Source organism: Nicotiana tomentosiformis, chromosome 3, assembly GCF_000390325.3.
Source record: "Nicotiana tomentosiformis chromosome 3, ASM39032v3, whole genome shotgun sequence".
NCBI classification, from domain to species: Eukaryota; Viridiplantae; Streptophyta; class Magnoliopsida; order Solanales; family Solanaceae; genus Nicotiana; species Nicotiana tomentosiformis.
Window position 1 is genome coordinate 115,797,197 of NC_090814.1, and position 15,782 is coordinate 115,812,978.

The 15,782-nt window shown below is 38.7% G+C and overlaps 2 protein-coding genes across 2 annotated transcripts; one reads left to right on the forward strand and one right to left on the reverse strand.

Annotated features, from left to right (window-relative positions):
* Nucleotides 1-271: 271 nt before the first annotated feature.
* Nucleotides 272-7,150, forward strand: LOC104108099 (ABC transporter A family member 2). Its single transcript, XM_009617073.4, has 16 exons — nucleotides 272-712; nucleotides 2,572-2,803; nucleotides 2,903-3,072; nucleotides 3,167-3,352; nucleotides 3,480-3,575; nucleotides 3,660-3,860; nucleotides 4,166-4,325; nucleotides 4,400-4,626; nucleotides 5,014-5,131; nucleotides 5,215-5,291; nucleotides 5,411-5,500; nucleotides 5,631-5,774; nucleotides 5,875-6,177; nucleotides 6,263-6,343; nucleotides 6,480-6,653; nucleotides 6,756-7,150. The coding sequence occupies exons 1-16, from the start codon at nucleotides 344-346 to the stop codon at nucleotides 7,017-7,019; spliced, it is 2,892 nt and encodes a 963-aa protein (XP_009615368.1). The 5' UTR covers nucleotides 272-343; the 3' UTR covers nucleotides 7,020-7,150.
* Nucleotides 7,151-9,451: 2,301 nt separating this feature from the next.
* LOC138908373 (uncharacterized) lies at nucleotides 9,452-10,702 on the reverse strand. The gene has a single exon (XM_070199035.1). It carries the CDS (start codon nucleotides 10,700-10,702, stop codon nucleotides 9,452-9,454), a length of 1,251 nt encoding a protein of 416 aa, XP_070055136.1.
* Nucleotides 10,703-15,782: the final 5,080 nt, after the last annotated feature.

Consider the following 15,782-nt stretch of genomic DNA (forward strand, 5'->3'; position numbering starts at 1 on the left):
TTATATTGTGACAGCTATAGACTATCAGATCTTGGAATCATCATTGCTTAAAAGTATGCACTTATTAGTTGCTTTCTCAAAACTTAATTGATAAAAACTATCTCCGCAAACAAGGAAAACTCCTCAACACCCTAATCCATTTTTGACCTTGCAACCTTCTGTTTTATTGGATTAAGATTCCGTGGCATGTATCGTCAATTAACAAAAAACCAAGGGGCAATTACTAAAAACACAAAAATTATCTGGAAAAGACGCGCCTTCATTTTTTTTTTTGTCTTAGATATAAAGTGAATCAACTAACTTCCTTTCTCTTCCAAAACTGCTGAAACTTTGGTTAAAGCCAATGGAACTGGAGAGGGGATTCCCATTGCTAAAACAGCAGTACAAAGCTTTATTAAAGAAGAATTTTATAGTGGCATGGAGGAACAAGAGAGCTACATTCCTTCAGTTATTCTCATCCCTCTTCTTGATCTTCCTTCTTTTTATAATCCAAAAAGCTATAGAAGCTCGCTTCTCTTCTTCCTCCTCTTACGAGAACGTGCGGGACCCACAACCGTTAGTGTCGCCGCCAATCCCGCCGTGTGAGCAAAAGAACTTCATCCGTCTCCCCTGCTATGATTTTGTTTGGAGTGGTTCTCAGAGTCCTAAAATCGGGCAGATTGCGAGCAGAATTATGGCCAATAATCCTGGCCGCTCTATTCCTACCTCTAAGGTATATATTACTCCTACTTAACTTGTTATTTTCCGAATCTACCTTTACATTTTGATATTGAACTGACATATGTTTTGCAAAATGGTTGTAATTTGGGATTGACTTGAGTTTAAGTTTGAGTTCGAGTTTTTGTTTCTCTGTTTCTTTTTATTATCGTGTGAATCTTATATGAGTTGTTACTAATAAGTGTGTATAAATTGGAGTTGGATACAATGTGTTGTTAGAGCTGTTGAACTTATTCAAAAACACTTAAATAACTCCATGGTGAAATTACCTTTTTCAATTTTTTTTTTTGATAACCGTGGTGTCCGGACCAGCTTGCGCGCACTTTGAATACTTGTCACCTCCCGACAACAACATGTACTAGGTAACTTTGTCCACCAAGGCTTGGACATATGTGAATAAATCACCTAGTATTTTTTTATCTCCGCTCAGATTTGAAGCTGAAACTTCAATGTTCTTACCCACTTCATTGAAAACCTTTTCAAAAAGAAAAATATTTGCTGTCAATGAGAACTTTTACAATTATCCTGTATGGTTGCTACTTATTGTCTACTTTTTCTAATGTGATTTTCTTTGTTACTAAGTATAACACATATAGCTTCTGCGGTTTGTGTCTTCCTTGTGTTTTTCCCTTGTCTGATTTCTATGCTTCTTATTTTATTTGAAAATTCTTGTGAGGGAAGAAATTCTGATAATCATCAGCCCAAATGAAGTTACTTTTGTCATCTTGTAACTTAAATTTTCCGTTAATATGAGATAGTACAGTTTGTTTGCTAGCAATAGATCTGCTTTCCCCTATTCATACTTTCAGAAAATAAATTTACAGATATTTCATGCTTGCCCTAAATGCTGCTGCTCTCTCCATGTAATAAGTCTGGCACACCATGGAAATAACAAGTCAACTTGTTCTTTACTTATGTTTTTTTTTCATGTTAATTCGTCATGTGGTAGCGGATGATTTGGCATTGACTAAATATATGAAGTAGGGAGACATGATCTTATCGCTTATATGAGAAGTGGACCTTTCCATTTCCTTACCTGACACATGGTGTGCATGAATGATATTGGTAATGTGCTTCTACTGCATGAGAGTATGCAAAGGGGATTCCCCTTGAAAAGAATGGACATTCCCAGTCTTTTACATATGCTTAACAAAAAGATTGCCTGAGCTAAAATAAAGGAAGACGAGAGGACTCCTGTCCTTTACAAGTTGATAAGGTTAAAAAATGCAGCTGAAACTTCCTTATCAAAATTTGAATTTGTTTGCTTTGTCTGAAGTTACCCATCTGTATCTTCTCCAACTTAAACCGTCACTGCTTTGTCTGAAGTTACCTATCTGTATCTTCTCCAACTTAAACCGTCACTAACTTCTGTTGGCAGATCTTCTATCTCGAAAAACATGGTTGAATCTGGAAATGCAGTCACCCATTTTGCCAAATCATCTGTTTCACAATTTGCCTCCCTAAAATGAACCATTTTTATGTTTCCTTTCCCAAGAATCTGTCTAGTGTTCACTATCAGCTTTCTCTATCGTCATGGAGGTGGTGCGACTCCTTTCAACATATTAACAACCAGTACAAAATCTAGTTTAAGAATTGCATTGATAAATCCTGAATTTATGCACCATTTTTAATTCCATAGAAGATGGATCTTGCTGTCCTCCTTTGGGTGTGCCAATCACCATTTTAACACCATTAAGATAGATCTTGCTGTCCTCCTTTGAGTGTGCCAATGTCCTGTTTACCACTATATATCATGAATGGTTCCTATAATTTGGTTCATTCCTTAGTTTAGTATGTCAAATCGAAGTCTTTGTTGGAACATTGAGTTATCATACTATGCCTTCTTTTCTGCAGGTTCTGTCATTTAGAACACGAGATGAAGTGGATGAATGGCTTTTCAAGAACCCTTTGCGTTGTGCTGGAGCTCTGCACTTTGTTGAAAGGAATGCTAGCATAATCAGTTATGGCATACAGACAAACTCCACTCCAGTTGTCAAACGAGGAGTCTTTGAAGATCCAACTTTTAAGTTCCAAATCCCACTTCAATTGGCAGCAGAACGTGAAATTGCAAGATCTCTGATTGGAGGTATATAAGTATGACATTTACTACTGGCTATGATCCGGTAAATGGATTGTGATGGTTTTCCTAAGCTCACTATTGTCCTACGGTTATGTACATTTTCAGATCCAAACTTCAGTTGGGTTGTCAGTTTCAAAGAATTTGCACATCCTGCTTTTGAAGTTTTTTCTGCCTTGGGTACTGTTGGACCTACCTTTTTCTTGGCGGTTGCTATGTTTGGCTTTGTATTCCAAATCAATGTTTTGATCATTGAAAAGGAGCTCAAACTTCGGCAGGTATCACCTCTCTTGCATTTTTGTAAGAGATAATATCATTCTTCTACTTCATGGAAGATATTACGTTTTCTAAATGTCACATTTTGTCTTACAGGCAATGACTATGATGGGTCTCTATGATACTGCCTATTGGTTGTCATGGTTCACTTGGGAGGGATTCATCACACTTCTCTCCTCTCTTCTCATTGTTCTCTTTGGGATGATGTTTCAATTTGAGTTTTTCTTGAACAACAGCTTCGCCGTCGTGTTTCTCCTTTTTTTCCTTTTCCAGCTTAATATGGTTCGACTCCACCATTCAATTTAACACTTTCACCAAATACAATCTGCATTCAGTTGCAACTTCTAATGAGGCAAACTAGTTTAATATTTCAAGTCCACTGATATAGAATTTCTGCACCTGTTGCCAGATTGGTTTTGCATTCATGCTGTCTGCTTTTATTAGCAAATCATCTTCAACAACAACTGTGGGTTTCTTCACATTTATTGTCGGTTTCATGACTCAGGCAAGTGCTTATCTTTGAATTGATTACCATCCATTACTGACTCAGTGGGATAACGTATTTCTCATCTTCCATTTTTTTTTCCAGCTTGTAACAGCATTTGGATTTCCCTACAGCAAAAAATATTCCAAATCTTATAGGATCATTTGGTCATTGTTCCCACCAGATCTTCTTGCTCAAGGTCTTCAGTTACTTGCTGATGCAACTGCCACTCCTGAAGATCCTGGTGTTAGCTGGAGTGGTAGGACAAAATGTGCTTTTAATGATACAGAGTGTGTAATAACTATGGTAAGACACCTACCACAACACTAGGGCTTTCTCTTTTAATTTCCAATTTTCTTGATGTTGGAGAGGAGGTACAGTATTTAGAGAGAGGTATTTGTTTGCTCGTAAATGATTTCAGTAGCTACTTCGTGTTCACTTCTCATCACTGCTACAACTCCGTGAGTTTGAATGAGAGGAGCGAATGAGTTATGGAGGGAGGGAGGAGAGACTCTGGGTCTTTGTTTCTTTCGTAGTGCGATACTGCTTTCAGTCGCATACAGTCATCTCGCATATAACATAGGCCCATTATCTGTTGTTTCTGTTAACAGAATGAGATTTACTTATGGCTCATGTCAACATTCTTTCTGTGGTTTGTTCTTGCTATTTACTTGGACAACATAATTCCGAATATTTCTGGTGTGAGAAAATCAATGTTCTACTTCTTGAATCCTGGCTACTGGACAGGCAAAGGTGGAAATAAGGTGAAAGGTAAAGCAAAATTTATTAGTACTAATAACGATCGTGCTGTGACAAAACCTTGAGGCTGTTGTTTTTGTGTTCAGAGGGGGGTATTTGTAGCTGCACAGGTTCAGTGCCACCCCTGGATAGTATTATACCCGATGATGAAGATGTTCTTGAAGAAGAGAACATTGTTAAACACCAAGCTACGCAAGGTGAAGTTGATTCTGATATTGCAGTTCAACTACATGGCCTTGTAAAGATATTTCCTGGAACAACAAAGATGGGCTGCTGTAAGTGCCAAAGGAAATCTCCTTATCATGCCCTCAAGGTATTTTATCTATTGGTCTAGGAGAAAATAACAGTAGCTGCTTTCCTTGTGCAAACGTAACTCATCAGTAGATACAGTTTCTGTGTTCAGATAGGAGTCGAGCATTTAATCTAGCTCGTTGACACTTACCTCAAAATTTGGTTTTTATTTCTCTTGCAACTTCTTCTGATTTCCTCGGCAATTTATTCAAATCAACATTCCTGTGAAGTCTGCGTTAGTACGCGTTTTACATGTTATGTAAGAGTAGCCTATGGAAGATGAGAAGTCCACATTTCAAAAGAAAAAAAAGTTACAAGAAACTAGCATCTATATTTAATAATACTCCGGAGATCTTACACCTTTACCGTAGCTGCATCTGCATCTCATTTTTTGGAGTCAATATTGCAGGGCTTATGGGTGAATCTTGCAAAGGATCAGCTATTTTGTCTTCTTGGGCCGAACGGAGCTGGAAAAACTACTGCTATTAATTGTTTGACTGGGATTACACCTGTTACCGCAGGAGATGGTAATATTGTTTTCAGTTTCACAAAAAGAAATTCTATGCTCATTGCAAATTGCTTGTGTGTAACAAGAAGTTGCTTTTAACAGCACTAGTATATGGTCAGTCCATAAGAAGCTCTACGGGCATGTCAAATATTCGAAGGATGATAGGAGTTTGTCCCCAGGTGACTATTATTATCTTTATATGTTTCTATTTGCAAATCTTTCATGGATCTCACTAATACTCTATCCTAGCAATATGTGTTTGCTTAAAACAAATCCATTCATTTTTGTCATTTTATAGTTTGATATTCTTTGGGATGCATTGTCCGGTCAAGAACACCTTCATCTTTTTGCCAGCATTAAAGGTCTATCCCCTGCTTTAGTAAAAGAGGTGAGAGCATATAAACCTAATCTTTGTCTAGCCTTTTGTACCTATCTAAAGATCTTATGAACATGCTAAACCACCGACTAATTGAGCCGATTATAAATCCTGCTTAACCAATATTTCGATCAAATCACAGGTCGTAGAGAAGTCACTAGCCGAGGTAAAACTCACAGATGCAGCCAGAATGAGAGCTGGTAATTACAGTGGAGGAATGAAACGACGCCTCAGTGTTGCTATAGCACTTATTGGTGAACCAAAATTGCTCATTTTGGATGAACCGGTAGGTTTTGGAAAATATGTTTTCTCCTGATGTTATGAGAATTATCCAAAAAGAAATTTATCATGACATTCTCTTCTTTAAAACATGAAAACCCTCATAGACTACTGGTATGGATCCAATAACTAGAAGACATGTCTGGGACATAATTGAGGATGCAAAAAAAGGGCGTGCCATTATACTGACCACTCACTCAATGGAAGAAGCTGACATCTTAAGTGACCGTGTTGGTATCATGGCAAAGGGTAGACTTCGTTGCATTGGAACTTCAATAAGATTGAAATCAAGGTTTGGAACTGGTTTCATTGCTAATGTAAGCTTTTCTGGTGGGACAAATGGGACTCCTGAAAGAGGAGATACTTTGAGTACATCTCAACCTGAAGCTGTGAAACAGTTCTTTAAAAGTGTATGACAAAGATGCCTTTACTTTTTCCCGTTCTTTTCTGAAACTGTTAAATGAACTGGTTTTGATTTGCAAATTATGTCCACAGCGCTTGGATGTGGTGCCTAAAGAGGAAAACAAGTCCTTTTTAACCTTTATTATTCCCCATGACAAGGAGAAGCTGTTAACGGTAATATCTTTGAAGCGACTATGAGATTAGATTAGTTTAAGATTATATTAGTTTCTTGCAACTTTATTGTGGAATAAGCACACGAGTTTTGGGCTTTTAGCTCATTCTATGATCATTGACTTTTACTCTCAATCAGGACTTCTTTGCTGAGCTTCAAGATAGAGAGAAGGAATTTGGCATTACAGATATCCAGCTTGGTCTTACAACTCTTGAAGAAGTTTTTCTAAACATTGCTAGACAGGCAGAACTGGAAGATGTTGCTGAAGGAAGCTTCGCGACTCTTACTTTGAATTCTGGGCTCTCACTTCAAGTAAGTTGATTATCATATTCTTCGTGATAAAATTGCATCTGTAATTCTACTCACTGTGAAATGAGTAACACAAGTTTTTCATTTGTGGATTTGACTATTCAGATACCTATAGGAGCAAGATTTGTGAAAGTCCCAGGAACAGAATCTGCTGAGAATCCTATAGGTACTATGGTAGAAGTGTACTGGGAACAAGATGATTCTGGTTCACTCTGTGTTTCTGGTCACTCACAAGACATGCCAATACCAGCTCATGTTCAACTAAGAGATCCTCCAGCAGCTACTTCTGGTAGAAGCTTTTTACGAAGACGAAAACAAATTCGTGGAATTGTGATTGATCCTGCACAGATTACGGGTGCAAGTTCATAATAACGGTAGACTTAATAGCCACAGTAAGTTAAAAGGTTTTACATAACTATTTTTGTGTATAGGTGATTTGATATAAAACTTGGAGTATATGTTTATCATCAGAACATTTTTTTCAAGGCAGTTTTTTTGTATGTTGTAGCGTCGTTTTTGGTTGACATTAATTTATCTGTATATTACAAATCTATCCCAAAGATAAATGCAGAAAGAGTTTTCATACAAACAGTAACTAATTGATCTCTTGATATTGGGACAAACAACATATAATCATGGAAACCGTTTGGGGTTTATCACAATTCTTATATTTCCTTGGGAAGGATTTCTTGCATTTCCCACTCATCATTAAAGAATGAGCTATTAGTGTTGTACATCAATTAGAAGCATAATGATTATTTAGATGCGGTTCGAAATTTTGTAGCCATTTTGCATAATACGAAGCAATAACTATTTTTCACATAATCATATATTACTCCCTCCGTTCACTTTTACTCGTACAGTATTTTAAAAATAGATTTTCACTTTTACTTATCACTTTTAGTATATAAAGAGAAGGCAATTTCTTTTTTCCTATTATACCCACAATATTAATTACTAATTTTAAATCATTTTCTCAAATTCATTAAAAACATGCATCAATTAATATGAGTATCATGGTAAATTATGCACTTCATTTATTATTTCTTAAGGAGTGTGCAAAGTCCATAGTGGACAAGTAAAAGTGAACGGAGGAAGTATTAAATATATTATCGCCCCTAGCAACAACAACAACAACAACAACAAAAACCAGTAAAATTACACTAGTGGAGTTTGGGGAGGGTAGAGTGTACGCAGACTTTACCCCTACCCCAGAGGGGTAGAGAGGCTGTTTCCGGGAGACCCTCGGCTCAGAGACAATAGATCTGTGACAACAAAACCCAAAAAAACAGCAACGTGAGAGGCAACAAATAAATGGAAAAGCAGTAACACAAATATTATGCAAAAGTGTGAAACACAACATAAATCGCTAGCAGTGCTAGACAAAACACTATCATACTCGTCGGTACAAAGAGGGAAACCGGGACAAAGAGGAAAACCGCTCGACTACCCTTTAACTTACAACCCTAATGCTCGATCTCCGCACCTTCCTATCAATTGCCATGTCCTCGAAAATCTGGAGCCGCGCCATGTCCTGTATGATCACCTCGCCCCAATACTTCTTGGGCCGCCCTCTACCTCTTCTCATACCTGACAAAGCCAACCGCTCACACCTCCTAACCGGGGCATCTAGGCTTCTCCTTGCACGTGTCCGAACCATCTAAGTCACGCTTTCCACATCTTGTCGTCCACCGGAGCCACACCCACCCTCTCCCAAATATCTTCATTCCTAATCTTATCCAGCCTAGTGTGCCCACTCATCCATCTCAACATCCTGATTTCTGCTACTTTCATCTTCTGGATATGTGAATTCTTGACTGGCTAACACTCAGCCCCATACAACATCGTCGGTCTAACCACCGCTCTATAGAACTTACCTTTGAGTTTCGGTGGCACATTCTTGTCATACAGGACTCCAGACGCTAACCTCCATTTCATCCACCCCACCCCAATACAGTGTGTAACATCCCCGTCGATCTCCCCATCTCCCTGGATAATTAACCCTAAGTACTTAAAACTTTCTCTCTTGAGGATGACCTGTGAGTTAAGCCTGACTTCTACATCTGCTTCCCCCGTCACGTCGCTGAACTTACATTCCACATATTCCGTCTTAGTCCTACTCAACTTGAAACCTTTAGACTCCAGGGCCTGCCTCCATACCTCCAGTCTCCCATTAACGCCGTCTCGCATCTCATCAATCAGAACTATATCATCAGCGAACAACATACACCATGGCACCTCTCCTTGGATATGGTGTGTCAGTGCGTCCATCGCCATGGCAAATAAGAACGGGCTGAGCGCAGATCCTTGGTGTAGCCCCATAACCACCGGAAAAGGCTCTGAGTCACCTCCTACAGTCCTAACCCGTGTCATAGCTCCATCATACATATCCTTTATCGCCCTAATGTAAGTCACCGACACACCTTTCACCTCTAGACTCCTCCAAAGGACGTCCCTGGGGACCTTGTCATATACCTTCTCTAGGTCAATAAACACCATATGCAAATCCCTCTTCCTATCCCTGTATTGTTCCACCAACCTCCTGATAAGGTAGATAACTTCCGTAGTAGAACGACGCGGCATGAACCCGAACTGGTTTTTCGATATAGACACCGCCTTCTTGTCCTCCCTTCCACTACCCTCTCCCAAACTTTCATGGTATGACTTAATAACTTGATACTCCTATAGTTGTTACAATTTTGGATATCACCTTTGTTCTTGTACACTGGAACTATTGTACTCCACCGTCACTCATCAGGCATCCTCTTCGTCCTGAAGATAACATTAAACAACTCAGTCAGTCACTCCAAGCCTGCTCTACCCGCATATCTCCAAAACTCTACTGGAATCTCGTCTGGTCCAGTCGCTTTGCCCCGACTCATCTTACCCATTGCACGCACGACCTCCTCAACCTTAATACGCCTACAATACCTAAAGTCGTGGTGGCTCTCGGAGTGCCCCAATTGCCATAACATGATGTTTTCACCCCCCTCTTCATTCAGAAGTTTATGAAAGTACGACTGCCATATTTGCCTAATCTGCGCCTCTTCCATCAATACTCGACCGTCCTCGTCTTTGATACACCTCACTTGATCCAGGTCACGAGCCTTCTTCTCTCTCGATTTGGCCAACCGAAATAACTTCTTGTCCCCACCTTTGCCCCCAAGTTCCTCATACAGCTGACCAAATGCAGCAGTCTTAGCCTTTGTGACCGCTAATTTCGCCTCCTTCCTACCCTCCTTATATCTTTCTCTGTTCGCTCTCCTCTGATCCTCGTCGATGCTCTCTACTAACTTAATGTAAGCCGCTTTCTTGGCTTCCACTTTACCTTGGACCACGTCATTCCACCACCAGTTGCCTCGGTGTCCGCCAGAGTAACCTTTTGAAACTCCCAACACTTCTCTCGCTGCCTCCCTTATACAGTCTGACGTCGCCATCCACATAGCACTAGCGTCCCCACCACTCTTCCAGGCACCCATAGTCGTCAGTCGTCCCTCCAACTCCCGCGCATTATACTTGGACAAAGATCCCCACCTGATCCTCAACTGACCCAATACAAACCTCTTCTTCCTCTTCATCAAGATACCGACGTCCATCACCAGGAGTCTATGTTGAGTTGCGAGGTTCTCACTCGGGATCACCTTGCAATCCTCGCACAACCCCCTATCGCACCTCCTGAGTAGGAGATAGTCAATCTGAGTCTTAGCCACCATGCTCCAAAAAGTAACCAAATGTTCCTCCCTCTTCGGAAACATAGAGTTCACGATCACCAACTCAAAAGCTCTAGCGAAATCCAACAGTGAGGTACCACCCCCGTTCCTATCACCAAAGCCGAAGCCACCGTGCACCTCACCATAGCCACCAACAGACGACCCAATATGACCATTGAAATTCCCTCCTATGAATAGCTTCTCCGTGGGCGAAATACCCCGCACCACCTCATCCAGCATCTCCCAGAAGCGCCTTTTAACCTCCTCGTCCAAGCCCGTTTGCGGCGCGTAAGCGCTAATGACATTCAGAGTGCTCCCTCTAACTACTACCTTAATCGCCATCAATCTATCATTCACCCGCCTAACCTCTACCACCGACTCTCTGAACTCCCTATCCACCAAAATGCCCACTCCGTTCTTGCCCTTCACGACTCCGGAGAACTACAATTTATACCCGTCTACATTCCTCACCTTTGATCCTACCCACCTAGTCTCGTGCACACACGCTATGTTGACCCTCTTCTTCCGGAGAATCTTCGCCAGCTCTATAGACTTACCCGTCAACGTCCCTATATTCCACGATCCAATTCTCAACCTACGGGCGACCTTGTTCCCTTTACCCCCTCTGGGCCCCGTCCCACAAAGCAATAAACACCCGACCTTCCCGAAGACATGACCCTATTCTGCCATTACAAACCACAGTCTCTATACGTACGAAGGTCTAAAAATGAAAAAGAAAAAAAACACCACACATAACAACAAAAGGAGCAAATAGTAACTACAAACCCACTACTAGGCTGACTAGACTAGTACGAAATACTACGGCAACAAAGTAATTAACACAAGAGACAGAGAAACAGGAGGCGGGAGGTACCAATTCCCGCGAATAGAACCTGGAACTTTCGACTTGGTATACTCCCGATGCTGCGGAACCTGGCGTATAGCTGCTGCTCTACTGCTTCTGCGCGTGCACCTCCCTACCGCCGCCAAACAGCCACAAAAGTGATACCTGAAGAGGAACAAGTTTCAGAGAGAGAGAGAAAGAGAGAGAGTACTTTAAACTGTGTATACTGAAGTATGCAGGCAGCAGCAAAATAAGCCCTCCTAGTTGAGTTTGCATCAAAAAGGAGAAAGGGAAAGGAACGAAATGCAAAGACACACACACTCTCTCTCTCTCACTCACTCACTGCAACAAAAGCAGAAATACAGAGAGGGTTACTGGAGTGGATTAGCGTCTAGCCGTATAGTGTTCTCTCTGTTATGATACTTTTTGCAGAACGGTACACTGCTAATTTGCACAGGCGGTGAGCTCCATATTATTATCGCCCCTAGCAAATATACATATATATATATAGAGAGGGGCTGCTATTTAAGTTAATTTCTCAAATAACTTCCTTTGACATGGTGAATATGGTTGTCCTCTATACTAAGTGAAAAACATCTTTCTATTTACAAAAATCTTGAAAATAGAGACCAAATTGGAAAGGTTACTTTTAGTTATTCTGGTTCGATCGTTATTCTTCCAATTTGTTTTTGTCCTCTTTGAGTGGTTACTTTGGATTAGTACAACAGAGAGATAAGAGTCGAGCACTTAAGATGACCTCTGTGTGTGTATTAAAAGTTGCTTATTTTTCCGTTAAAACCAAATTACAAATGTTCGAATGGTTTAGATGTTGAAGAAAAGCGAAAATATTACGTCTAATTGAGAGAAAAGAAATTACATTTACCTAAAAAAAGCATTCAAATAATTCTTGAAAATTTTACACTAAAATAAAACTCTTAAACTTTCCAAATAAAAAAGAAACTCTCCACATAAGAATACTGACATATAAGTAGGATAGAAGATTTATAATTACTATAGCCTAACCAACCTTAAACAAATCATGTCGATTAAAAAAAAAAAACGCTTGAATACCAAGTTGGTGGGAATGATATCAAACAAATGAAACAGAAATTTTTATTTGTTTCGTTGGAGCAGGGTCCTATGAGAAATCGAGAGTGAAAAAGAAAGACATAGAAGGTGACGTAATACGACGAATAAAGAGGAAACATTTTCACAACCTAGATACTTGTGCGCGCGTAGGGTGTAAATAGGTCGGGTTGGTTCGAATTTTTTAATTAACAAATCAAACTAATGGTGTCGGGTTTTTAAATTTATAAACCAAACCAAACCAACAAATTCGGGTTTTTCAATCTCGATTTTTCTCGGGTTTTTCGAATTTTTTCCGGTAAAGTCTTTATAACATAAAATATGTAACTTGTGCTCCAAATATTTTTTAAGTCCTAATAAAATACAACTATATAATGTGTTTTCCAAGAAACTAACACAACAATATGAGGTAAGTCATAGCATTATACTAAAATATTCAATAACAATGATAAAATAATAAAATTGCATAAAACAAATATTGCTAATTAATAAGCCATAATGAAAATTAACATAGTCAAAAAATACTATATAGATCATGCTAAAATAAGTATAACTAATAAGTACTAATATTAATTACATAACTAAGTACTAAAGAAAAAGATAAACTAAGTTATGCATTTTCATTATAAACCAATGTAAAACTAAAATAATTATCCAACACTTTCGTCATTCCTAGTATTGAATTGAATTTCTTTTATTGGCATTAGTATTGATTTGAGCTTTGTTTGAGTTACTACATTTATGGGCTACAAAATTTATTCACCATTCAAGAATGTTAAGTCTAAACTTGAAATAATACGTTAAAAGATAAAACTGTGAAAAAGTTTAAAATTTTTTACATTACAATAAATATTTATATGTATAAAATATTTTTAAAAATTATATAAATATACTATCAAGTTGGTTTGGTTTCGGTTTGCCTTTTTTAGTTAAAACCAAACCAAATCAATTATGGTGAGGTTTTATTTTCCAATACCAAACCATATCGGATTTTTTTTTCGGTTTGACTCGAATTATCGGTTTGGTGCGGTTTATCAATTTTCTTTGTACACCCCTACTTGAGTGTGTCAAAACTGTCAAATTACACAATATTGGTAAATGGAGAGACTGTCATTCCTTTTGATGCTGCTAAGGGACTTAGACAAGGAGATCCAATCTCCCCATTTTTGTTTGCAATTGTCATGGAATATCTTAGCATGAGCCTAAATGGACCGAAAGAAGACAAAACTTTCAAATATCATCCTAAGTGTGCTAAGCTAGGCATTACTCACTTGAGTTTTGCTGATGATTTGTTGTTGTTCTCTAGAGGTCATCTACCATCAATTGCTGCCTTGCACAGATGTTTCAGTCAGTTCTCTCAAACCTCAGGCCTACAAGCTAATTTAGGCAAAAGCTTTGTCTACTTTGGGGGAGTTTCTCAAACTGAGAGATCAAGGATACTACAATACTTGGGATATGTCCAAGGGGAGTTAACTTTCAGGTACCTTGGCATACCACTCTCAACTAAGAAGATTTCATTAATGCAATGGCAACCCCTCATTCAGAAAATAGTGGCACGAGTGTCTTCCTGGACAACAAAGAAGTTATCATATGCATGGAGAGTGCAACTAGTACAAAGTATTCTATTTGGCATATGGGCTTATTGGGCTCAACTGTTTCCCCTTCACATCAAGGTTCTGAAGTTCATTGATGGTTATTTGTCGAAGCTATGTATGGTCTGCTGACAACATCACTAAGAAGTCATTGGTTGCATAGGAGAAACTATATACTCCTAAGTCTGTAGGAGGGTTGAACTTAGTCAATCTTCAATTGTAGAATAAAGCTGCCATTGCAAAGGTGTGTTGGGACCTTGCAAATAAACAAGACAAACTCTGGATCAAACGGATACATACCTACTACATCAAAGGTCAACAACTTATGCAAATGACAGTGCCTCAACAAGCATGTTGGATGATTCAACAAATACTTAATGCTAGAAACACTTTGAGCCAAATACAAGGACTTAGTGAAAGGAAGAACATGATCAGGTACATATATCTACAACTCCTGGGTGATAGACCTCGAGTTGCTTGGAAATGCTTAATGTTTCAGAACATTGCCAGGCCTAAAGCTCAATTCACTATGTGGATACTATTGCAAGGGAAGCTCCTCACCACAGACATGCTACGAAGATGGGGAGTGAATGTGGATTCACATTGCATACTGTGTCATGAACATGAGGAAAGTAGAGAACATTTGTTTGTTAGGCGTGCCTTCGCTCAGAACATATGGAGCAAAATTGGATATTGGATGAAACAGAATTATAGAGTGACAACAACTGGGAGCAACACCTACAATGGATTCTACATAATGCCAAAGGGAGAACTCAGAGGGCAAAAATATTTCGAATGGTCTATGCAGAAGTCTCACATACCATCTGGATAGAAAGGAATATGAGGATCTTTGAAAAGAAGAGTAAAAATTGGATCGCCATTGCACGAGAGATAGCTTACAATTGCAGCATTAGAGTTACTGATGATGTACATAGATTAGTTCAAACCTTTATTTTCTGAGTACGTGTATACATGCATATATAGGCTAAGTTTTTGGTTCTTTTTCTTTGGAGGATGTAAAAGATAGCAAGCTATGAGAGCAAGCTATGGTTCTGTACATTTTACTAGTGATTAAGAGCCCGTTTGATTTAGCTGGAAAAAAGTAGCTTTTAAGCACGCAGGAGCATGTTTTATAAATAAGTAGTTACATGTTTGGATAAAAGTGCTGAAACTTTAAAAAAAACGGCTGAAGTGTTTGGTAAACAAGTGTTGATAAGCACTTTTTTCTGTTAAAAAGACAAAAATATTGCCTAAAACAAATTAAGAACCTACATCTTCCTCTGCTTATTATGTAACAATCTGCCGAACATCGATTTCTATATAAGCGGACCATCACCAAACATAAAACTTGAAAAAAGATTGTTACCATATTTTTTTTAAAATGCAAAGCCTTAAACCAGGTTTGGGATAATCTGGGTATTCCCATACCTCAAAGAAAAAGCATATAAAGAAGATCGATTTTCACTGAAAACTTAAGCGAAAATACAGAACAACTGAAGATGAAGGAGAAAAAGAGGAAAGAAGATGAGCAGAGGCTTCAAAATTGAAGAAAGTGGGAGTAGTTGATATTTTAGGATTTATTTGATGAGGGTAGTTTTGGGATTAGTAAAAGTTATAAGGGACAAGTAAGTAATTCTTTTGGTCAAAATAAGATGGCTTTTAATCCAAAAATAGAGAAGTTAGGGTCAGCCAACTTGTGGCTTTTGGCTTTTTTAAGCCCAAACTTTTTTAAGTAATTTTCTTTTTTGCCAAACAGGCTCTAATACAAAAGTTCAGTTAATTACCAAAAAAAGAGGAAACATTTGATTTTGCTCAAGATTTGAAATGCTAATTTTCATTTATATTAATGTCCTTTTGCTGCTTCTCCTTTTATGTGGAAAGCGCTTTCTTTCTTTTCCTT

Bases quoted from the DNA above. Each gene is read 5' to 3' on its own strand.
- LOC104108099 (XM_009617073.4), top strand. From the start codon at position 344: ATGGAACTGGAGAGGGGATTCCCATTGCTAAAACAGCAGTACAAAGCT. The intron at 3,861-4,165 runs GTAAGACACCTA...TTCTGTTAACAG, and splicing joins CAGAGTGTGTAATAACTATG to AATGAGATTTACTTATGGCT. The intron at 4,627-5,013 runs GTATTTTATCTA...TCAATATTGCAG, and splicing joins CTCCTTATCATGCCCTCAAG to GGCTTATGGGTGAATCTTGC.
- LOC138908373 (XM_070199035.1), bottom strand. From the start codon at position 10,702: ATGGCGATTAAGGTAGTAGTTAGAGGGAGCACTCTGAATGTCATTAGC.